Genomic DNA, 25,340 nt, shown 5'->3' with positions numbered 1-25,340 from the left:
TTTCATAGTTTTTAAGGCCAAAAGCAGCTATTAGACTATCTGGTCTGACCTACACAATTTAAGCTCGTGGTCTGAATTGTTTCTTACTTGATAGGTACTGTTGGTGACCCCGAACGGTGAAAATGAACGTTCTGCCATTTCCCATCACGACGGTGCCAGACCCGTGTTTCCTCCGACTGCATCGTCTTTGGCATCCCGCTGCCGTCCATGTACTGTGTGAGCCGTATATATGCAATGCAAGCAGCATCGTCACCCACAAGGTGGACATGAGGATTGAGGATAATGGTGTGGATTGGCTTATTACTTTTGGATAAAGCTAGGAAACAAACACACACACACAGAGGATAAATGACATTTTCTCTATGTAAGCCAAAATAACTCATCTCACCCCATTTTTACAAAACCAAAATATCAATTTAGCAGATACAAAGTAATAATTATTGTTTGCTGATAATCGCAACCGACAGCGAGCTCAAGTACGTTGTAGAATTGAGCACAGTCGCAGCATAAAGTATGTTTTCACCTTTCCTATAAGGAAACCAATCACATGTCTAACAGTACATTTCATTTAATCCATGTATGTACAAGGATTAAATAAAGTGGGGTCACCACCTTGAGTTTCCCGATTGAGTTTTCCCAATACTTCAGTTTCACTGCTGTGTCTAAAGTCTAACGACTTTTGTACTTAATATTTTCAGTTCAAATAATTCAGTTTTTTGACTCATTCTTGTGACATATTTGATTAAGTGCTGATATCTATAGAAACTAAAAAGCAGTGGTAATGAAAGGAAATATTTTAAGGAGAAATATGGAAAAGGCTGTTTTGGAAATGGAAGAGAATTTAGGAATACGATAATCCCATTTTATGCTCGGACATTCCTCAGAAATTACTGGATAAGCCGGTATCTTCATTTACAATATTTTATTTCCTTTTGAGTCGAGTCTACTCTAAAATAGTTTCCTATATTACATGATCCTCCAAAACTTTATTAAATCCACTCTACGGGTAATTTTTCTTTCTTACAGCTGACATGATTGTAATATAGGTATTACGTATGTTTTCATATATATTCACACACACCCCCCAATACAAAAAAGAGCTGATCAGGTCCTCAGCAGCAGAGACTGAGTGACTACAGCGTCTTCCCCGATACATCACATACTCACGGGAAGTACTGCCTGTTAGTTGCAATCACTGTAATCACATGATTTAGTGACCTTTCCTTTAAGCATACTCACAGCAAGATTTCCTCTTTTCCCCAGTGGAAAAAAGAATGTATGAGAATTACTTATCTACCGTATGGTTTTTTTCTTTTCTCTTTCCAAACACCTGAAACCTTGCTCCGCTATCCCAGGTGCCCTGTGATGTGCAAATGAGCACAGCAGAAACAGACAGAAAAAATCCTATAGCAGAACTCCGCAAAAAAGTAATGCTCCCTTCCCCTGCCCAAACCAATCAACTCCCAAACCAAAACGTTAATTAGACCGCAGAAACACAATCCAAGGAACAGATGAAGATTCACGGAGATGAGAAAGGAATATTTACCGTTTTCAAAGTAAAACCGGTGAAAGTCCATCCCTTCTACTAGATTACCCAAAGCTTCAGGTTCAAAAGATGTAAGGCCTGGGTCACAGATTTTTCTGTGGAACAGAGGAAATTCTGTGATAAATACAGGCAGTTCTGTAATGCAGCTTTGGAGAGATTACTTTTAAAATGTTTCCTTTATTCCCATCGGACATGTTACTTACCTGTGCCATCACACTGGAAAAGAACAGGACTTAAATGGGGAGAAGTAATGGAGTTCTGGTTTCACCTAAATTAGTAAATTTGCCAGCTTACTTCAGGTGGACTCGATTTCACATAAATCATCTTTTGACCAAAAACAGACTGCCAAAGAAGGCCCCACAACTCCATGGTATTACAAGTAGGAATTTTTACTTGTGACTCTGAAAACCGCTTCTGTGCGATCCAAAGGATAGTTTTTGTGTCTTGCACAATTCTTCAAGCAAGATTTCAACCTTTTTTTCAAACTGACAAAATTTAGGTAGGAATTTGGAGTAAGTTTCCACTTGACAATTGTACAAAAAGGTTTTAATGTGATCGTACCAAACTACAGTTTAGCGCTGGCAAGTCTTTGAACAGGACAAGCACTGTCGCTGTTGAACAGCGTGGCTTGTGCTGCAACAGGACAGAATCCCAGAGAAACCCAAGAGACCAAAAGAAATGCTGACACGGGCCTTCCTCTACTTTTTACATTTCTTTTTGTTGAGGTAGGAAGAGAACAGAAGCAGTGGTGGAATTATGTTTTTGCAGAGAAAAGCAGAGAGAAATCGGTCCGCTTTCCCCTAGCAAACGCTTGCACGGCAGAGGCCGGTGGAACCTAAATTCCACGTGGTCTTTCATGCTCTGAAGTACAAATGGGACTCTAGCTAATATCGATCTCTACATACAATAAAAATTTTCTGCTGAAAGAGGCTTCTACTGTGTTTTCTGGATTCTAAATCACAAACCTGATTTTACCTTGGGACACCAAGATAGATCGCTGCGTATTTTACATCAGGATTATGATCCTGTATTGGCAGAGTAGTACACTGGGTTTATACTAGCAGCTCCTCTGAAAATGGCACCCAGGCTTGTGTAAAGCCAGGGCAAAGCAGCAATGAACATGTCTTGTGTTTCCTGGGGGCATCTGAGGGTGAACTTCAACAATACATAAATACAAACACACATATTTACATATTATATGTTCACATATACAGTGTCAAATACATCAACTCTCCTCGCTCCCTCCCCTAAACGAGAAAACTTACGTGTAAGCTTCAAAGTCCCCATTGTTGATAGCTTCAATCAACTGCTCAGTAACCTTGATAATCTCCTGCTTACGAGCTAGAGAGAGATACAAATACAGCTCTTAAAATGGAAGGCAAAGTGGAAGGTGACAGCTGAAAGGCTGTCAGAACAGCCGTAACAAAGGTATCCTGTCATTCCTCAGCTGGCGCAACAGCCATTTCTCTTCCTTTTCTATAAGCAAAGGACACGACATAATATTGCTGCTTTACACTGTTTTGGCTTCAGCGTACTCCTGTATTCACGGGGAAATTAAACACATGTCATGATCAATCCACTTTCCTATCATGCTTCTAATTGTCTTTCCTTCCCTGAAGGTTCTGCTGTTTAAAAAGCAAAATGAAACGAAACCCAAACAGCAACTCTTAACTTCAAATTAAAGGAAACTGATTTTTCTTTTACGAGCAATGCTCTAATATTTCACATGCATGTGGGGGCCTTTAACTTTCCAGTGTCTAATGCTGATTTTTCAGGAATCTTTGTAACACTTGGTGTTCGCTTTGGCCAAATGCGTAACATTTAAGTAAAGAGGAATTTAGACCCTAAGCCTATAATCAAGACCGTCTGGTGCAAAGCTCGTGGATTACATATACCGTATACACGTCCACACAGGCCTAATTGCAACAGTGTCTTTCGGCTCTGACTTCTGTGGTTGTGCCCATCCTTTGCTTGTAAAAATACTTAACGCGTCTATATTACAATAAACCTCAATTAGATCGTTTGGCAATATTACGGTACGTCTACTAACTAAATAATAATAAATGCTAAATAGTAACAGAAGAATATGCCTTAAAAACAACAAGCAGAATATGTACTTCTAGTAAGAATATTCAAACTCAAGCAGCGTTTGCATACGCCTCGAAGGCAAAAGCGTGTGAAACAGTTTCTCCTTTATCTATTAGTCCAGAAATAAACCCGCAGTTCAGTATTTGCTAATGCTGAGCTACCCTAAAACAGCACGGAGTAAACAAATTCCTCCGCAGCGGTATGGTTATTACTAATACTGATTACTCTAGGAGGGCAAAGCTTAAGAGACTTCAGCAAGGTGGAAAATCTGACTTTGTTTTTGAAAACTGACTCCTACTATTAAAAACTTTGGTTTTTTGAGGAACAGAGGTTTATATTTTTGCACTGTATATTCATAATTTGGTAAAGTTCAGCCTCACACCGATGAAGTTCTACCAGAGTTGCGCTGCTCTCAAATAAGGATTTTTGTGAGTTCAGTGCTAGAGGGGGTAAGGGAGACAGATTTTACTGGTACATTTGCAAGGATTTAAATTACGTTCAACTCCTATTAAACCTCAGAAAAACATTTTGGAAGACCAAGCTTGAAATAAAAAGAAATGCCAGCAACCAGGCTGCAGCAGCTCTCTTGTGCAAGCAGTAGTTGTAATTCTCCCGCACGCTCCCACATACGGACCAGACTGTTAATGTGCACACACAAATGTGCTTGGACTGTTAAAACTGACGTACTGAGAGAGCTCACATTGCTCTTCAAAAAGATGATGTTGGGGAGCACGGGCAGAATGCAAGCCTCCAACGCTGTACTGCAAGAACTGGCCTCGTGGCGCTAAAGAACCCTTTAATTGCTTTTATGCTCCACCATTTCTTTTAGTAAGTGCAAACCCAATATATTCAGAGAAAAAGAACCTAAAAGAAACCAGCAAGAAAAGAAGTGATGGAGAAAGAAAGTGGATATGAAGGTCTAAGCAAGGCTTTTTGTGAGTAGTTCTTGGCTACTGGATAGCATGATGGGCAAGAATATTTCAAGTATGAATTGCCTTATTTTTCACAAAGATTGTGGAAAGAAGAAGGGATGTTAATGAAGAGATGTTTTGACCGCAGATCAGCAATGGCTCGGTCGTTGTATGTTTAACCAACATAGACCAAACTGTGGACGCTGTATGGCGCGCTCAGCGCAAGCCAAGTGGTGGGACAGCTGAGTAAGAAATTATGGTGCGGTGTTAGAAAAGGCCGGCAAAAAGAAATCCACAATAGGCAGCCTTCACTCAGCGAGGAAACAGCAAGTTTTGCATGCTACATCTCATATACATACAACTAAACTAAAGGATTTGGTTAAAGAACCTGGTAACACATTCCAGCCAGAGACTAGGAAATTACAGACTATTGAAAGAGTGGGAAATGAGGTAAAAATCTGACGAGCTGCTACATAATCACGAGATCATGTTACTGGATAACTGTTAACGTAAGCAATGAAAACGTCTGCGAAGGTACCCTAGTCTCCACATGCAAGAGACATAAAACCACATGGACACGTAATTTTACTTTCACTTGGCCAGAGACAATTGGCTATATTCCCTTTTTCACTCACATCAGTCATTTCTGTTGGAAGTTTTGCCACGAGAAGACCACAGTTACCTCACATGTTGCACATACTCTGACAGGGTACAGCAAGCAGCAGCAAATATCTGAGTATGTTCTATTACACAACAATCTGTGATCCAAGCCCAGAGGCTTATTAAGGTGTTTTGTGTTGTTTTAAATCAATAGTGTGCAACAGCTCAACTGAGCTGGATGGTAACCAGACTCGCTGGCATCTGTTCCTGACTTCAGTAGTATGAGTTAAAGGAATGTGAGTGACAGAAGTTTCTCCTTGTGAATCTTTGAGATTTTGAGACTTGATTTCAACTGGAATGAGAATGGAAATTTTTGCTGACATACATTGAAAAATAATTTAGTTTGAGTCAGTCAAAATGTTGCACTTCAATTGTAACCTTGATGTTGTGCTACATTACAAGATATAATTCAACATCAACCCCAGAAGGGAGAAACTGAACCGTATTGCCAAAGCCCAATAGTCGCTGTGATTTTACGCAAGGCTCCTACTGATTGTTTTTGGGGTTCTTTTTTATCTTAGCGCTTTATACTTTCTGTGGAGGTATATGTGTGGGTGCAGGGAGACAGAGTACAAATATAGATCAAAAGTATTCAAGCCTATAAACACATTGTCTAGGAAGCAGAGGTTTAGCCTGGGAGGAAGAGAAAGGAGAGAGGGAAGAACTGGAATACAACAAGCAGAAAACTGGAAGGAGACTGGAAGGCAGTGAGAAGGATAACGTAGCCATGGCTTGGTGGCCATGTGAATCGAGTCAAAAAATGGCGCTTTTCCTTAGCACAAAGGACAAAGTAGGGAGGGCACTGAAGGTGAACTAAGATGACATGGATATTGGTAGGACAAGGTCCTGCTATTGCAGACACCACCTGACAGAAATAATTGGCACTTAAGGAAGTCGGAAGAAAATGACTGAATTTTCATTACCAATTTGATGGACTCCACGTAACATATACTCTTCCAAACCTCCAATTTCTTTTTCCATCTAAATACACATTACAAACTACACAAGGCCAAGAAGCGAACGCAGGTGGCATTAGGGAACAGGCATCTGGCCAGATCCCACCTGCCAGAGAAATGTCATTTACAATCTCCATTTTAATTTGACTTTTTTTTTTTTTAATCCAATAGTAGACTGCTTGTATTGAATTCTAGGAGAATTATGCTGTTTGACGTACAGTGGCAATTTTATGCAACCATATTTTTTATTAGATGTGCAGGAAGAACTTCCTAAATAATGTACTTGAGCTCTGGGTAAAGCTGGCCAGAGATCCGTATGCTCTCTCACAGCGCGATGAGACGATTGGACTGAACCAAAACATGGTTTCTTTGGCATTATGAGCTACCTGTGTTTTGGCTGTCTTATTCTCTCCCTTTAAAATAACATCACATGTTCAGAGCCCAAGGACTATTATTTAGTCTTACGGTATGTAAGAGTTTGTCTGATACATGACAAAAATACTCTAAGATACAGAAGGAGAACTCAAAAATTGTAATGGGATTCTGATAAAAATCGTTCAGCTCCTTTTTCTAAGGGGTGTGGTAACAGCCAATTGAAAAATTAAAGCCTATCCCATCTATACTGTCTTGGAATACAGCAATGGCTTTCTGTGGTATAAAACTACATACTCTGTGTGAGCAACGGATTACTTCACAAAACTACATGGGGTGTTTTTAAAACAACTGAGGTGTGAGGGAAGAACATTGTTAAAAGAAGTCAAAGGTGCCGAGCCATTTTCTTGAAGAGCTAATGATGAAAAAGACTGCAGACAGCATAGCAGAAAACTACCACAAAATGGCAAACTTCTGCGGAAAAGAGGGTAGCTTTTACATTCTCTGCTCAGAACACGGGTGAAGTAAATTCATCAAAGAAAAGACCACGCACCCACCCTCTAAATATAACCTTTACCCCTGTAGGGACAGTGAGTTAAGGTAATACGATATTAGCAGTTCAAAAAAATAGGACCCCCGCTTTGGCAAGCGAGCAGGTATATGACTAATGCAAAGGCAGTTCAAGCAAAAATATTATCAAGAAGAGCTATAAAAAGACCAAATAAGAAGAAAAGAACAAAACAGGAACACTTTCTAACACTGGCTAAAATTATTTCTGCAGCACTGCCGTAGTACACGCGTTAATTTTAAATGAGCTATTAACCTCTCGCTATATTTCACTACCTTTTTTTCCCACTAAGCTACAGGGTGGGGATAATGTTTCAGAATTAAGGAACACCACTAACACTAATCTCTAAAGAACACAGAATAAGCAAGAACACCATTTACTCAAAAACTCTAACACTATAGATGCCTTAAAGCTACAAGGTGCAGTCTCACCGCTAGTGAAATCAAGTGTCACCGGAAAAAAAACAGGGAAGTACAAAACAACAGCAAAAACTGCTTTTCTAGGAGGGAACTAGGGGGCTTTTCTTCCCTTCCTGTAGCCCCAGGCAACATCTGTAAACTCCATCTACAGGAGTCACACAGAAACAACCGAAATTTTGGTACTTCAGTTGCAGAGAGGAGGTGTAGAATAACTATGAGCTGTAGGTATGTGAAAATGAAGGCTTCAGAAATACGTGTGCCAGAAACTTCATGTTTTGTGAAACACAAAAAAGAATCCTTGATGACTGGCTGACCGTGATTTTTTGCTAAACTGACACCGGTTTTTTTGTCCTGAAAATAATAATTTAAAACACCTTATGCTTCATTCAGGTACTGGGTTATCTTTCTACTGTTATTAATACTCTAGATGATTGACTCTACCGGAATGGTTAGTGTATGTTGTACAGTATAATAATACTATGATATATAATAATACACTGTATTTATGTAATATATAATACACAATTATTATATACAAGTATACAATTATTGTTGTATAATAATAATATAATGTAATTGTTAGCCCCACTGATGTTGCAGAAGCAGGAATACACTTTTTTAAATCGTTCTTTGACATATTTTGTTTACCACAAAATAACCCTAGGAACAGTCATTGCACTAGCGAAGTATAAAACCGATATTTTTGGTCTTTCAGAAGACAGCTTATCAAATAAGCACAGTGCAGATGGCACTTGCAATAGGGCCTGTGAAATCCATAGCAAGGACAAATCGCCTTCATCTTTCAAATACTACCCAAATCGGGGAACTGCATAACCCTTACTACTGTTTGCTTTGAAACAGGTAGCAATGAAATCCCTGCTAAGCAGTAAAGCACCTTTCCAGAAGAATAAGGTGGCCTGTTTACAGATTAGCACATGAACTCGACAATGATTGAAACGATTTGGCTTCTTACTTGCTCATATATGTTGCTTCTCAAGGAAAAAACCCTTAAAACTTTTCAACTCAGTACTCTTAACTACATATCTCAGCACACATCAGACCGGATTAATCTCACATTGTTTTGGACGTGTGCAAGTAGAGACAAGTGAGTTCATTCTCTCAGATCCCCTCCCCTATAGTCAATGGAGAGAAATAAGCACTTTGAGGGCACGACTCATCATAGCCTAAAATAGATATTTAAGTCAAGTGTGACTCATCTGACCTATCTGCGTTGACTAAAGGGAGTCTAGGCAACTAGCTCAAATATAGATATCTACATGGTGGAGGATGTCTAAATCTGGGGAGACAAATCCTACCCATTGTGCTATCGTTTTGAGACAGTACAGTCCTCACCAAGGTGACATTGGTCTGCCAAAACTGAATGGCGCAGCATGGGAGGACCTAGCTTCCTTTCTAATCTGAACATCATCCTGACAAACAGCAATTAGATGGAAAGCATACAGCCACTACTGTTATTTCTACACTCTGGAAATAACCAAAGTTTGAAAAGAAAGAGGAAGAGACTAGAAATTTTACCCTGGGTAGTATAATGAACTCTGTCTATGTGGAGGTACCAGATGCCGATCAACTTCACAGCATGGACTGCTACCTCAGAAGCGGAAGAATACAGCAAATGTCACAAACTGTTTTTCATTCTCTTTACACCAACACCTGAAAATTCTCTTCTGATAATTTCTCTTACAATTTATTCCACAAATATTCCACTAAAGTACTTTCTGTGAAGAAAATAAAAAGTGCTGCTTGAATAAATGACTGAGTCTTACATCTACACAAAAACTACCTAGACCCTCAGATGACAAGGCACGTGCCAGGTGACTTCTCATTCAAGAAGTTTATCAGAATTTAGTGGGTGTAAGATCGGAGCTTATCTCCCATCCCACCGCTTAACCTCAAACTTCGATAAGAACTAAGACATCTGAGTTGTCATCTTACATGCAAGCTCTCTTCCCCAGCGCCTGCTGATTCCAAAGATTCATCAAATTATGATTTGGGTGGACGGTTTGCAGAATTCTTTTAGGCTTGCTTTCACCTTTCTGAAAACCTGTAAGCCTACTTTTTGCCGAATGAAAAAAAATTTAATTAGTTAGATACGTAGGCAAATAACTGAAAAATTATCCCAGCACTTTTCCACCCAATACTGACAAAAAAGATCAAAGTGAATGCATCTCCTATTTAAACCTTTATCATAACATGATGTTAAGCAACTTGTCATATGCCCTGCGTAGTTTCTTTTTATTTATATGACATTAATTATTTCTAAAGATGCTCTCTCCTTGGAGCTACCGTACAATTACACTAATATTTATACTGTGTGGCAAATGTTGGCAAATGTTTATTTTTTAATGACAAATCACCTACAGCCTCAGAACAAAGCTACGTCATGGTCACTGCACTTAAAAGCTACTGCACCGTGGTTTCTCAACATGTTACATTCATCATGGAATCTGGCTGCTGTCTCCAGAAATGATGTTTGAAGTCTTCATAACTGAGACCTTAACAAGCCTTGCCGCTGTGCACTTTTTTATTTAAACTGTGCTTCTACCTAATCACTCTAACAATTCAGAAGATCTTACTGTTGTCCACGAGTGTTTTACAATGGAAAATAAATAATAACCCTAAATTCTACCTTTCTTTCCTTTTGAATAAGCTTTAAAAAGCAATGAGATGTGTTGAGATGATAACTACAACAACAACAACAACAACAATAATAGTAATAAGAATAGTCCCCAAACAATAATTCTAAGAAATGTGGCATTTGCCTATTTTACTCATAGGAAAAGTGGGTAATCTTTAGAAATAGCTCAAGCACCTGGGGCTGGAATGGAGATGTTTTTTTCTCCAGGACTTACTTTAACCATATGATAATCCTTATCAGCTTGTCTTTTCTCAACACGCCACGTTTACATGATCTTTTTCCCCATGTCTGATTCCCAGAATAAAACCTATCAAGTTAACCAGCTAAGAAACAAACATTTTCCTTGTTTATAATTATAATGTATACCGATAATTATAATAATTGCTACTTAACAACAAAGAGAGAGTTAATTCAGTTTCATACTACGCAGAGCTAACACTGTAGACTATTTTGGCTCCCACCTTCTCAGCACTGTGCTGTCACGATGTAGCTCTCAGGTACGGGTATTCATCCCGCTAATCTCTGGAGCCCTTCTCATTTCCCAGGCGCTTTTGACATAAAGAAACTGCACGTGCCTCTGACCGCCACCTCCCACCCTCAACTTTGTAGTCTGACTTCACTGTGTAACTGATTTTCTTCTCAATTCTCAACGTTGCTCTTGGAAAACACTGCCTTGCATTCTCCTCTGATGTAATTTAAAAATCATAATCACTTGGGCCTGTATCGTTGTCTCCAGCAAGCCCAGTAACTCCCACGCAGTTTACAAAAAAAGTCTCCGCAGCATTAACTTTCACCGATTTTTTAAAATATTGCTCACTGCTAGTGAAAATTAATCATTTATAGATATTTGTAGCAGTTACCTTTTCCTCTGGTGAACGTAGGTCTGCCAAATGTGCGCAACACCAATAGCCTCTTTAGAGGAATACTGCAGACCTCTCTAATCTGTATCGGCATTCTGAAACAGGTCGGTAGGGCCATCCCAACGAAACCCCACTCCAGAACGATGTTAGCGCAAGCACATCTGCCGTTAGCCACGCCAGCGGTTTTTACCCTCATAGCCCATCGCGTTCCTAATGCCTTCTCTCAGCACTTAAGTTGTTTTTACTTGTCCTTGAATTAATCCTATTCACAATAACTACTTCTGGTTTTCTGAATTTTCTCAGGCCATGGGACTGCTGATTCCTCTTAAATGTACAGCTACAGAAAACACAGCATATCACGGCCATTCCTAAAATCATATTACACTGGAATCGCACGTTTTTAAAACCGAGTTGAAGACAGGTGAGTTTACGGGGACTCCACAGTTTCTTTGGTCACTAAACTTCGTTATTTAACAAAATTAAATATTCCTGTCATTGGGATGAAGTACTTTGAAGCACGAGAATATAAAGCATAACACGGAGGTCCGGTGCATATTCAGATACTGGGTTGACTTCTGCTGTTCCGCCTACTAGTGTTTTGGCAAATGCTACATTTCTAATGGGTAAATCATTTAAACAAAACTGAACTGGTAGGCTAACTACCAGGTGCAGTAGTATCATAATCTCTCCAGCAAGCAGCTTTACCAGAATAATTTTGTCTACTACTTTTCCCACCTCATAACAGATGGTTGTTCAATTCGATTGTTGTTGTATTCCTTAAACTGAGTTCTACCTGCAACTTCTTGATAGGATTTTTGAGAAATTTATTTTGTGGAACAAAGTGGCAAAGAAGCGCGCTTGTTTCTGAAGTCACAGAACAAACAGAATAACTAGGAGATTGTTCAGTTTCTTAAAACGTCACTGTATATACACACTATGCCATGGCTGCACCACACTCTTAGGGAAACTAAAATAATCTGCTTTCTTCAGGCATAGTGGTGTTACCTGCGGTGCCTCTGTTTCTAAATTTCAAAATCAGTAATGAACACCTATGTTTATCCATTAACTCAGGCCTTGGCACTATTAACTACCCAATGAAGCATGGAATGGGAGGCTGCTAGCATTGAAACCTGAAAACGTTGGGTAAGTTTTCTGGGGACATATAGTGCGGATGGCGTAAAAGCCTTACTGCGTGGGCTTGACTGTTACACAGGTCCATGTCTTCCCTATTATTTTTTCTTTTCTTTAAGGTTCTGTGCAGTTTGCGCTGTCGGTATTTGTAGTTCTAGTATGATATATAGTCACCTGTATGTCGATATATACTATCCCGCTCCTCCACCAGAACCAAACTAATCTTTCAACATTACCTGTCCACAGTTACCAGAGCCAGCCCGTCACCTCGGGGACTGATTCCCCTCCCACCTGCACCTAGCAAAAATTCCACTCAAATTTAAAATAAGGGTCAGGCCAATTACACCACGCTTCCAAGGGCCTGTCTGCATCTCACCTTTATCAGTGCAACCACCCTAACGCACACAGGGTGCAAGATCGGAACCCGGCAAGCAGGGCCTACATTCCTCGGAAGTCATTCCCTGCTTCAACTCACAAGGTTCCTCCATTCTAAAGAATTTCTGAGTTAGTTTATAAAAAAGAAATGCATTTACCCAGGCCTTTTACGTTCTACCAGTATACAAGCTGCTAACACAATGCCCTTTTCCCCTCATATTTAAGCGGCTCAGACTTAGCCTCCTCACCCCAAAGGTTTCCTTTACAGTTAATTGGTCACTAATCATCACAGATCTCCTCCTAAGATGCAAAGCATGAAACTTTTCAGTCGTCACGAATCAATGCTGCAAGCTAACAGCTGTCACAGCAGCTTTAAGGTTGGTTTGTCAATGGTGGTGCTAAAGAAAGTAACTTGATGACACACAGGGACATAACAGGTAGTTAATCTGGAGACCTTATCCAGGATCCAAGCCAGAGGCGAGAGCGAGATCTAGCTCAAGCTGAAAACTACTGCAAAGACTACCCCTGCGAGACACAACTTTCTGAAACACATACCTATTTATACTGCTGTTATAGCCGATGATAACATTTTTACAATTAATAAAACCTGGCCAAGAAATAAATACCCCCCAAAATATACTCCATACTTTTGCAAACCCTAAGAAAAGGTCATTTCTAGATCAGACAGATCACAGTATTGACCTTTTTTGTGCTGCTGTCGGACGATGGGGAGGGAAGAGAAGGAGAGCCAAAAGAGATCATCTGAACAGATGAGTCTCTCAACTTACACAGTACAGAGGAAGGAGTGGAGTGGGAGAGCTCAGACTCAAGCGAATGACTCTCTGAGTTTGCATTTTTCGTGGACTTGCCCGCTGAATTGACGGAAAGAAACACAACATATGAACAAACAAAGATGAAGAGGTAGAGTGTGATCAGAATCCTCAGCAGGCACTGGCAGCAGGAGCGGCCGCTGGGGCACGGCAAGGGTGGTGACCAGGGAGATGAAGAAGCAATGGAAGAGGAGGAGTGGTGGGTGGAACATAACCTCTCCATGTCACCCTCCTTTGTGAGAGCTGTATGAGGGTCAAGTAGATGTGAAGGAAGAAAAAGAGAAGGCCAAAAGAAAAATAACGATAATTTAATTACAAGCAACAAGAACTTCTAAAAATGTCTGAGCACACAAACAATGCTAATGATGTACTTTTGGGAGGCGGTGTGGGTGCCAAAGAACTGTTGTAAAGGTCGTAGCCATAAATGACTCTGTTCAGATGCCAGCGCAGATTCATCCCTCTATCCAGTACTGAGACATACAGGGTTTTGAAAGAGCTTTTAAAAAACACGTTTGCAGAAATTTGAAGGTTTTTCTTCAGGAAAGTATGTTCCAAATGGATTCGTTTAAATTGGTTTCTTTCTACCGTTAAATAAAATAAAAACAACAGGTATAAAATGAAAGAAATTAGTAAAATATATGAAAATACACGCCTCCTGAATGGTTAATGTTTTGAAGCGATGTACCTTACAGTATATTAAGTAGCACAGATTAGCCAGAATTTACCTAATCTACAAGTGCCCTACAACTCCGCAATTTCTCCCATGGGGAAACATCACTCCTACTACTGCTTTCATTAATTCATTTCCAGGGGCAAAAAAATACCATGAGAAATCCAGATGTCCTGACCATGATAAATCTAACGACTCAGCTTTGTAAAAGCCTGTGTGCAGTGCTGGCAAAAATAACGGTGGCATTCTAGAGCATTACTGAAAACAACATGTCAATCTCATACCAACGGGATGCTGCCAGACAGTTACAGCCTCATTACTACAGGAAGGAGAAATCCCACAAGCAATCCCAGAAGGCGGCATTGCCTATGGTCCAGTTTTCAGTATGTTCTTTCAGTCCAGTCCTCCCCTTACATTCAGGAGGGATCATGCAGATAAACCCACGATCAATGGTTAATGCCAGAAATTTACGTGAGCAAGGAACCTGAACTACAGCCTCAACTAATTTCAGACTCAAATTCTAGAAATAGCTTGTTCCTTGCATTATTAAAGCTCGCTACTGTTTGCCAAGCCCTGTTTCTAGTAAAATATGTTCCAGTCCTAAAAGATGTCAAGGCACACATAAGCAAGACTAAGTTACAGACAGTTAAGGTTTTCGATAAATGACAAATTAAAAGTAAGCCTGAGTTTACTGTCTTCAAGTTAAAACACCTGCCTTCGAAAGTGAAAAGAGGGCGAGATCCTGATGGGAGAGGGGAATACTGTATGCATTCCCTTATACGTATGAGGTAAGAATCCGTTCCTGTGACAGCTGATTTAAGAGTTATTTTTTTCTTAATTGCTGCCTTTCTTAAGGAATTGTAACATTTGTAATACCTTGTACAGACATGCATAGACACACAACACACTCCCACAGGGCACGCAAAACCACAGCTGTGCCGGAGACAGTATATCCCACGCAGGCTCACGTGATCCACACGACTTGGGCACAACTTTAAAGAGTCAAATCAATAAAAAATAAGAAAACCACCTGATGCAGAGCTGAATGTTTTTGGGGGTGTGTGTGGGGTGTGCAGTCTGTACAAAGGAAAGGACCTTGTACCTGTGTGTGTAATTCTAACTGGTGTTAGAATAGTGGGAGAAGGAATAAAGTGCATAGATTGCATGCCTTTGCAAAGAAGAGTGTTTCTCTGCGAGGTATGGGCCACGCTGCAATACTATAAAGCATATGCTAATGCTACTTCCCAGTTACAGAGTGGCATCCCCATTTCCCTTCTTTGCAGGAAGAAGAGAGACCCTTCCCATGTTGTACTCCATGCTGTGAAGAAAAGCAAAAAGATTTTAAAGGTCCTTTATCACCTAAGGTGGCAAACGCTCCTTCTAGATCTCAAATTTGGTGACAAGCCTCGTCCTGAGCGTACGCAGAAGGACCCAGACAGGCAGCAATCTGAGAGAATTCTCTCTGCTGCCTCTGAAATGCATTCGTTCCTACCAGTATCTTATCTCCAGCTGCAGCCAGTAGCTGTTCCTGACACGAGAACAGCTTTCTCACAGTTGTCCTAGAAAATCTACATCCAGCAGTCAAGTTTGGCGTAAGGGGAAGGTATCTTTCCTCAGTACCCTGCTAAAGCACGAAGCTTGAGCTTGTAATAGCTGTCGGGATTGCAGGACTGCCCGTTCCCTGAATCATTCTAGGAATCAGACCCCAGGGGTACCGTCAGCTTTAATTTATTATAAAACTATCTGAAAAACTGCCTCCAGTGGAAAGACTGGAAGTGTGAGAGGAATACTAAAAAGTGGGAAAAAAGCAGGCTTGCAAGCAATTAATGACAGGGAGATTACATTTGTTTTCTAAATAAACAGAAAATGAAATCCCTATACACTGGAATAAAACGCGCACTGGGTGCCTGGTGAACGGGGCGGTGGCACCGCCCTGGTTTAGGGCCACGGACCTGAGGCTGAAACAGCTGCCTCTGCGTACGAGGTTACCTCCCCACCAAAGCAGGTGAAGAGCAGTACGGCACTACTCTGCCTCCTCTCCTGCAAGCGCACTTAACATCTTTCAGCTCCTGCTTCTGCGGTCTCCAGAAAACACCCAGTGCAACACTCTTTCTGGAGCACAGCCTCAGCCCATCCTACTGGCTTATCCATTTTCTGCCCTTCGTATCGCTATGATGTAGCAACGGGTCGGGCACCTACAGATAACAGAAAGCTTCAGCTGCTAAATATTTTACACCTGTCACTAAGCTACAGCAGAGAGAAGGACACAACCAGCATCTTGTCTCTCAGACCCGTGATTACTGCAAGATCCAATTTTCTGTTTGGGGAATAAAGTACAGCGAGGCCATCCGATCTGCTCTTAACTGTGAGAGTACAGAATCATATAAAAGGATCAGGCAAAACATTTTCATCGTTGTTTTTCTTAAAACTGTATTCCTGAGATATAATTCCGTGCGCTAAGCTTCAGACAGAATTTTGTAAAAATCCTAGTGTTGTAACGTCACATCGTATCATCATGCAGAGGCCCTGTAATTAAATTATTCATTTAATGAGGTTAGTTGTTAAACGACACATAATGGTTTGAAGGAAGAAATACAAAATGTTATGAATAAAGGTAAATGACACTGTATTTTCCTCCGCATCAGCTGCAGGTACCTGTAATTGTTCTCCAAGCCATTACTTCGCATTAACTCAAACCGCTATCGCTAGGTTGTTATTTGAAGTGAGTGGGTCCTGGCTGTTAACGCGCCTGAGACTTTGCTCAAGTGGAGGTGAAATGATTCACCGAAACTTTGAGAACAAAGCGCCGACATCAGTGACTTCATTAGAGCTAACTGCAGCTCCCACAGTCCCGTAAGGCACCATCTACAGCTACACTGCTACTAGCAGTGGGTAGGAAAACCTCCTTTCCACCGAGGGAACGCCAACTGTGCAAAAGCAGAGGGAATTATTGTGGCACAGCAGACTGCAGATATTAGCCCGTACACCAGCTGAGCTCCTCAGCCTTTCCAAAAGCAGTGCGAAGAGCAGCAGCGGAAACAAGGCGCTGGGCTCTGCCACCCGCTTGCTCTGCTCTCCTGTGCAAGCCTGAGCGAAGCTGCCATGATGCACCTGCCCGATGAATCTCCTCTGCGGCATAACATAAAATCTGCATTTTCAACACCGCGCTCCTTGGACAGCTGCTACCAGCAGACTGTGCTTTCATGCTTACGCTATCAATTCATTACCCTGGCAATACCCTTATTTTTATCAAACATGCAGAGCGCCTGTTCTCCCAGTCAGAAACTCCGCACCAGGCGCATTTGAGAGAACTGTAACGACATTATGTTTTTATCTAACTTCTAAAACGCTCTTCAGAGGCCAATGAAGCTCTTCAGCAGATTCCAGTCTGTATTTTAGGGCGCAGCTTTGCTACTACACACTTCTAACAGTGACTTCGGCGTTATGCTACTTCCAACATAAAGCAAACCCCGTATTATGATGGTTCACTGAGAATTCTCTTTTCCATTCTCCACGTTTTATCTTTGCTATCCTCTCTGTCTTGCGTTTTGTCTGTATGTACAACATTGTTCTTTGAGGCTGAAAACCAGTCTTTCCTGTGAACCAGAGATACACAAACCTAATTCTCTCTTTTTTTAAAAACCTTTGCTTTAAAATACGCTGTTGTTAACGTAAGTACGAGTAACATCACAGTGTAATATTTAGAGGGGGAAAAAACAGAAACAAAACCAGTATCTGTGAAGTTACAGAACTAATTTTATGGAAAAAATTATTGATTTTAAAGACTAAAAGAAGATTAAAATACGTGTATGGACAGAACAAAGGAGAAACATGAAAAAACACTGGCATCTGAACAGAATAAAAGTTAAAACGGTGACATTGAAAAAAAAAAAAACCAAAGCAAACCCAAAGCACAAACGCATGCTACAAGTACACAAGGTAAGTAAGAGATACAAAGGACTGACTGACACTTTTTTAATCTACTACTACTGTTCTGGAACTAGTATCTTAGTTAATAAGCAGTTACTTTATATTCTTCATTCCAAAACATCGTGGCAAATGGTGTTTTGGGAAACGAAAAGTCAAAGGTACGTCTGAAACATGTCAGAAGTAACACAGAAGAGCATAAAAGTACTGCCTTTTAAACAGGGAAAAATAGTATTCTCTCTTAAGATCCATTAGGAGTTTCTATGTTTAATGACCTAATGAAATACGTTCACATAACTCATGTTCCTGCTTCTCCAAACGTTTCAAGCTTAAAATCGTACCTTTCACATCCTCATCTTCAATGGTTGTATTGGAACTCTCTGTTGATTCCTGTTGAGAAGTAAATAGAAGTAGAATGTATAAAAGAAGGCGAGCCTTATTTGCGTGCCTTTGAAAATTACAGTTAGTTACAGATATCATGCAAAGCCTTGAAGCGGGGTGGGATGTAATTCACAAACAAATGCTCACACACTGATTAAGACATTTCCACCTGAAACTCATGTCAAACATTGCCATTCTTTACAGTAGGGAACATAAATACATTTCCTGCTGTCTAATGCTTTTACTTCACAGGAATGCAAAGGAAACTTTTTTTTTTTCTTTAACACCCAACTGCACAAAGTCCATCTGACACGTCGTATGAATTACCTCAGCCAAGTAGGAGAGCTTGCCATTTTAAGCTTAGCGATTAAACCAACTGTGCAAAATAAGTCATTCCGTTCCAACCTTTAAATATGCAGGCTTCTGCATGCTACAATTTACAACTGCTTTTCTGCTCATACGACTTATGCAATGTACGTTAAAACAAAGTCTCGCAGTGATTTTAAGGGTATTGGATCGGATTCCGTAATTTTTACGCTGGCTTTGTGATAAAAAATATACGATAATGACTTTGACAAACTACGGTATCTTTGTCATGGTATTCTTCAACCAACCAGTCATGTAGAGGAATGACTCATCTATCAGACAGTTTAGGCTTAAACCACCAAGCTGTTAAAAAGGCAAGGACACTGTATCTCAGTCTTTCATGAATTACCAGAAACATGAAATATTACAGTCAAATTCAACAGGGCGCTGTCAAATCTAATAGGTACACAGTTTTAGAAAGCCAGAAAGTTTTTAAACTTGGATTTTTATTTTAAAAATCTGTGCACCTTCTTAAAAAGTAGAATCAATATATATTTTTTTATTTCACAACTCGGTAGGAAAAAGGATTAACTGGTCTATTTTTATCTGAGAGGCAGAAGACAGTATTGTATTTAACTCTTAAAAGGAGTTTACCATTAAATATTACAAGGCAAATTTGACAGTGCCCTTTATTTACTGCGTCCTCACAAGGCTGAGCCGAAGGAATGTTCAAAATGGTTAACGCATTACTCAGACCTTAAAAAAAAAACCAAAACGTATGTGCATCCATAAATAAAACTACACAAATGAATTCACACACAAACAAAACTGAAAAAGTCACCATGCTTTTCCTGAACTGGCTGGTGTTAGACGTCTCACTCTACACGAATGTATCATGCTCTATCACTTAAAATATTAGATAAGGTACTTATAAGTTAACACCACCACCACCCCCCCCAACAAATACAAGTTGTAAACACCATGCACAAGCTCACACGGCAGATGTAGCCTGTAACATTGAAGCATCCACTCCAGTTGCCATACTACAACGATCAGTCTCTCAGACCAATTTAGGAGTAACTCTCCGCATTAAGTGGTTTGCTTGTCTGCTGTGACCTTTTGGGACATTGAGTATCTTAATGGCTACGATTATGTAATAAAGTCAAGTAGATGTAGTCACGCCAATATTTTATCCGGGTTTTCTGGTCTTTAGTAGACTTCAGCGATAAAGATTAGACTAGTGTTCAAACACAGGTGGTTTGTTGCCTATGAGTTTAAACTTGGGGAGCTGAAAAAGTAGTAACATGAAAATAAAAGCTGTATGTTCGACAAATGCAAGGTACATAAAGGAATGGGAAATACAAGCACAGTACACACCACCAGCACTTTCATGCTCGAGAAATATCTGCATGCGTTATTTTTTCACTCGGATTCAATCCTTCTCATATGAAATAACCACAAGCAGTTAAGACTAGATAAATGAAATGTCAATTCTTTAAGTCAACGCTGTCAACAGCGAAATTTTTGTTGAGGAGTCAATTCTTCCCAGGAAACCTAGGGACATGTGTTATATGTAAATGATGATATTTCCTGGCCCTTTTCAAGTCCATGCATGAAAAAACCAAAAACAAAACGCGTTTTAGGAATCAGCTGCCAAACGCAAACAGCACAACACACAAGGAAAAGAAAAGAGCATGAAGGAAATGAATACAAATCAAAAGACCTCTTTGTCACTTGAAAAGTTAAAATTTTTTGGAAACTGCTCAGTGATGTTATGGAAGAAAACCAAAGCCCTGTGCAAACGACACATCACAACATGGTGTATAAGCATGCTGAGAGACAGCAGATGGGATAAACTGAAATGACATCTTTATCTAGGGTGCCAACTGCACATAAAACTCGTCAGTATAATCTCACCACACTCTGAAAACAGTGTTCTTTGGTTTTACTTAGACTGCAGCATTTTTGGCTGAAAAGAGAGAGACCCCACGCTCCCTGAGCCTGCTTGCACAGGGTACTGAACTCTGCCAGTTGCTACCGACTCCCCCAAGAGCTTCAGAAGCTCGGCAATCAGCAGGACACACGTAGCAGATGAACACAAATGAAAACAGGCTCAAGAGACACCAGGTGTAACAAACGCAGGACTGAGATTTTCCTTGAGAAATTCCTGGAATGGCCCTATTTTGCTGTGGAATAGTGGATGAAATGTGTGGTGTGGAAAAGCAAGATGGAGTTGATTCTTTCTGAATACCTTATTTCCATCAGGGTTGTGGATTACTGTAGTTTGGGGCTCCTGAGCGAGAATAAAATAAAGAGAAAAAAAGAGTTCCCATTGGTAAATACATTCTCATTAGTGTGAGGGAGCGCAAGAAGAGCCAGCCCACAAATGCCGAACACTGACAAGAGCTAAATCAAATGTTAACTGTTGCCAGAGGGTGAAACTGGATGTCTCCCATACAGATTTCCTCAACAGCAAGCCAGCAAAAAAGACCATCTCACCTAACGCAGCAGCATGCAGAGACCTTATTCATGACCAATGTATGCAGGGCTTTGAAGCTCTGGAGACCTGCAGAGGCTCTCTTTTGCACAAGGGCACACTGTAAGCTTTGCGCGTTTTCCTGTCCCAGCCAGGCCAGACAAGGTGGCGAGAAATCGTCTCTTTTCTTTAAGCGTGTTTGCTTGTATTAGTATTAAGTGAGCAAATAAATATACAGATTGATCTGTAAGGAGTGAGGATGAATTTAACTACCTCTAAACGCTACTGTGTTTTGGAAGACGTAAATGACTACGAATTGCAGCATAAAAGTAAGCGAGAGAGGGAACTTTGCATCATTTTAAAGTGTAATTTCCCCAAATCCTTCTCCCTTAAAAAAAATTAAATAATTAAATACTCTTTGAAATGGCAGTTAGCCAGCATACTTTCAGCACTGACTATCGCGCATGGCTACGTCTGGGAACTGAGTGCCATATACCCATGCACGAAACCTGTTAAGTGGTCCTTAGAAATGACTTAGCAATGTAGGCTTCAGTGCCAGCTGCACGAAAAAATTCAAGAGGAAAAATCTCTCCCGACGCGTGTGAATTATCCGCATTTCCAAAGCTATATACGCAGGCGGATGGGAAACAATACCTGACAAATTCAGGTACCTATGCACGGGCATTTATACTTGTGAGCCCCGTGATGCACGTATGCCTACGAAATAGGAGCTACTAATAAAAGCAAGACTGCAATAGAAACATTTGTGAACAGCATTCGGATTAGTAATATGTTCCTAACAGAGCTTATTAATGAGTAATGTCTCCTGCAGACTTACATGTAAGAGAAACAAGCAAAAATATTTAGCACTAGATGCCTCTTGATCCCAGTGAAGACTTGCAAAGTCCTGCTGAGTTTTAGGAAATATGGAATGAGAATCTGAATAAGGTCTATTTTATGGTAGCCTGGCAATAACCCTGTTAGCTCTCCTTGGTATCAATACTTATACTAAGACAAAGCGGAGAAAATAATGGAGCTTGCTTTTCTTTTTTGTGCAAAGGGTTAGCATTAGAGCGATGGAAACGGTCATCAGGCAAAGAGCTAAGAGCAACATAAAGCGCATTCTACTCACTTTCTGGCACAGCATGCAAAAAACCCAACTACAGTTACAAACGCTATGACTCTACCGCATCCAGCTTCCATGTAACATTTTCTATTAATAAACACGCTCTAATGGGCTTCCTCACAAAAAAAAAAAAAAGAAAGAAAGCATAATTCAAACAAAAAATTTTTCCAAAACCTGTTTTTAGAAAGCAAACAGAGTAAATGCATGAAAAAGCAAAAAAGGAAGGGAGAACAAACAGAAGACAGTCCAAAACTTCAAGATAGCGTGAGAAGGAGGATTGCAGGTATACCAGCGCTGGGGTAGGAATATTTTCCTTGGGGCTGGTTACCACGTTCGTTTTGTTGTTTATCTGTAGGTATGCAGAAAATAGAAACAGACAGGCCTTAGAACTTGCGGTAGGCACCGTATCTATATCTCTCTGTATAGAACATCTATATACAGATATAGATATCTATATATAGATATAGATATGGAAATAAAGAATCACAGAAAGATGAACTTATGAACTTGAAAGAACGCTAACAATAGATCCGACAGCTAGCTGCAACTGCTCCCAACATGCTAGCTGCGGGTTTCCAGAGGCACTACCCGAAGGTCTGTGTAAGGTATAGGTGACTTCAGCCGTGACACTTCAGAGAATAGAGGGCCTTTAAGCAGCAGCTAATCACATATAAGAAGAATAAAGAACTAATATGGGTTTGAGGAAATTCCGAAATAGCCATTGCCATTTCTTGACATGCAACAGTATTAAATAATTGCACCCAGTTGTTCTTTATTTCTAACTACCCATCGCTACCACAAATAATATTTGATTATTTGTAGCTCTCCAGAAATCTACGGTTTCATTCTACCGGCTTCTGGGAACAGATCTGAACAAATATAACTGATTCCAGATCTGATTAAACACAACTGATGCTAGAAAGAGACTGGCACCCCTTTAGCTTTTTTTTTTTTGTTTTAATCTAGACAACAATAATTGGCAGCTGGGATTCTCTGCAGTCTCAAAAATCCTGCAGTAACTGGGCATCAGCCTTTCAATTTTGGTGCTATAACCTGGAAGTGTAAGGTTTCACACTGTAGTGTCTCTGGTCTTACTCCACGAATCGGTACGTATCTGCCTAACTTCACAGGTGGGTTGTCATCACGTTAATTCTTAAGCTTAGCGTAGTACTACACCTTTACAAGACTTTTGCTTTTCCTTATACAAAATTTTAATTCAAATTAAACTGTTCAGCAAGAAGTTTAAAGGTATCTGATTCTTTAAATCCATTTTTAAGATTCAGCTTTCATAAACACCATGGCATGAAAAGAACAGAAATACTGAAAAACAATGTACCGAGCCACTTTTTACATGCACTAAGAAGCAAGATTAAGGTATAGTAAAACTAGTTTGAAAAGTATAATTTCTGTTTTCTTTAACAATGACGAAAAAGAATTTTACGTACATTTTGGTCACGTCTAATTGTAACAAGAGCAGTCCAAAGCAGCATGCAGAACTGGGTGTATAGATACATATTGTCTGGAAGGACTTTGATTAAAAAAAAAAAAAAAAGTGTTCTACTGAACCTTTTAGTCACAGAACTTAATAAGAAATGCGCAAAACAAAAGAAAAAAATCCAAAATTGTCTCATTAATGGATTTTCGTAAAAATGTAATTAACTTCTTCATTTAAAGAAACCCAGTCTAGAAATGTTTGGGTGAAAATTTGGTGGTTTTTCTTCTAAAAGAAAAGCCTTTCTAAACCGATTAGAAGATGGCAATACGCTAAGTCACATGTATGAAAAGGCGTTGAGAGAGAGGAAGTCCTAGAATAGCGGACCGAACGGCGCTGCGTATGAAACATCTGACAGCTGAGTTAAACTTCCCGGTGACTCTGTAGCCTCACATGAAGCATTCAGCTTCTCAGTCACGGAGGCGACGATTTACGTGTTGCCTGGGCCGAGGCTTTGCTAAATTCAAGCCTTCAGAAGTTCGCACCGCTGGGAAAATTCACTAAACTTCATGCCCTCGGCAGTTTTTGATGATTATTTTACTGTGGCACAGGTGTGGCAGCTGACTTGTAGACTGCAGCTGAGCTGAACTGCACTGAGGATGCGTCTAGATTATGGAAGTGTCCACGGGATTCGCATTAATTAATTACCGACTGCAAATTTCCTTATCGTAACCAACGTTTAGCTGGCTTTGAAGAATATAAACCAGTCTTGTTAGTTATGTCAGGGAACGTTATTTCAACACTAAATGTTATTTAGTACTATTTGTGCTAGGAACCATTCTCCCGTATAGAATAAAAAGAATTCTCTTCCATTTAAAATCAAAGTTCACAGTGCTCTACAGCAGGAGGATGAGAAACAGGTTTGGGTTTTTTTTTTAAACAATGGTCTTTCTACAGAAATTGTCACTGAGAGAAAATACGAGGCTTACTGAGTTCCAAGTGTTTAGTTTATGGCCCAGCTTGGCCTAGTTATTGTCAAATAAATTTCATTTATCTGTTCACAGTTACAGCCATAAGTTGCAGGGGTGTCTGAACTCAACACAGGGAGAGAATAAATACCTTAGTGCATAAAGTCATTCATGGGGCGACATAAGGATTATCGAATATTTTATGTATCAACTAACTTGCTTCAATATTTATAGGACTGTGAAATGGGCAAAAGCTGAACTCCTTACTCAGGAAAACACTTTAAAAAAAAACCCAACCACTTCAGCAAATGAAAATTCTATGGGAGAATTGTGGAGCAGAGGGAACACGTATAACACAGCTTGATGGCATATTAAATCTTCCCAAACAGGAGAAAAATCTCATATCAAGTTGTATAACTACAAGCTCGTATTTTTACGACAGCGTAGTCATCAAGAGACTACAACTAAAAAGGCCCTACCAAAAGGCAGACAGACATAAAGCAAAAACATGAGGAAAGAAATGAAGATTTCACCAGATTTCGTACAGTCCTGTTCAGTAGTAGCTTAATACGAAAAATAAAGGGATACGCCAAACAAATGCTCGTTGAGTACGTAATGAAAACAGGTTAACCAAATTTCAATTCAATTTTGCCTGAGTAAGGAGAGCAGGCTTGGGTCCATA

The 25,340-nt window shown here is 40.1% G+C and overlaps 1 protein-coding gene across 17 annotated transcripts in view; it reads right to left on the bottom strand.

The window, feature by feature from the left end:
* Positions 1-25,340, bottom strand: part of CAMK2D (calcium/calmodulin dependent protein kinase II delta) — a 164,392-nt gene that overhangs the window by 6,759 nt on the left and 132,293 nt on the right. For 8 of the 17 annotated variants that reach the window (XM_064450570.1, XM_064450574.1, XM_064450571.1 and 5 more), the window contains 6 exons: positions 22,548-22,607; positions 20,908-20,949; positions 18,311-18,359; positions 2,812-2,887; positions 1,547-1,641; positions 88-316 (listed from right to left, as the gene is read on the bottom strand). In XM_064450570.1, the coding sequence (XP_064306640.1) occupies positions 88-316; positions 1,547-1,641; positions 2,812-2,887; positions 18,311-18,359; positions 20,908-20,949; positions 22,548-22,607 (551 nt within the window). Of the gene's footprint in view, positions 1-83; positions 317-1,546; positions 1,642-2,811; positions 2,888-18,310; positions 18,360-20,907; positions 20,950-22,547; positions 22,608-25,340 lie in introns of those variants that run through there. The other 9 variants (XM_064450580.1, XM_064450582.1, XM_064450579.1 and 6 more) reach the window with 3 other exon arrangements.

This window comes from Phalacrocorax carbo, chromosome 4 (assembly GCF_963921805.1).
Source record: "Phalacrocorax carbo chromosome 4, bPhaCar2.1, whole genome shotgun sequence".
Classification (NCBI taxonomy): Eukaryota; Metazoa; Chordata; class Aves; order Suliformes; family Phalacrocoracidae; genus Phalacrocorax; species Phalacrocorax carbo.
This window is presented reverse-complemented; position numbering and strand designations above follow the sequence as displayed.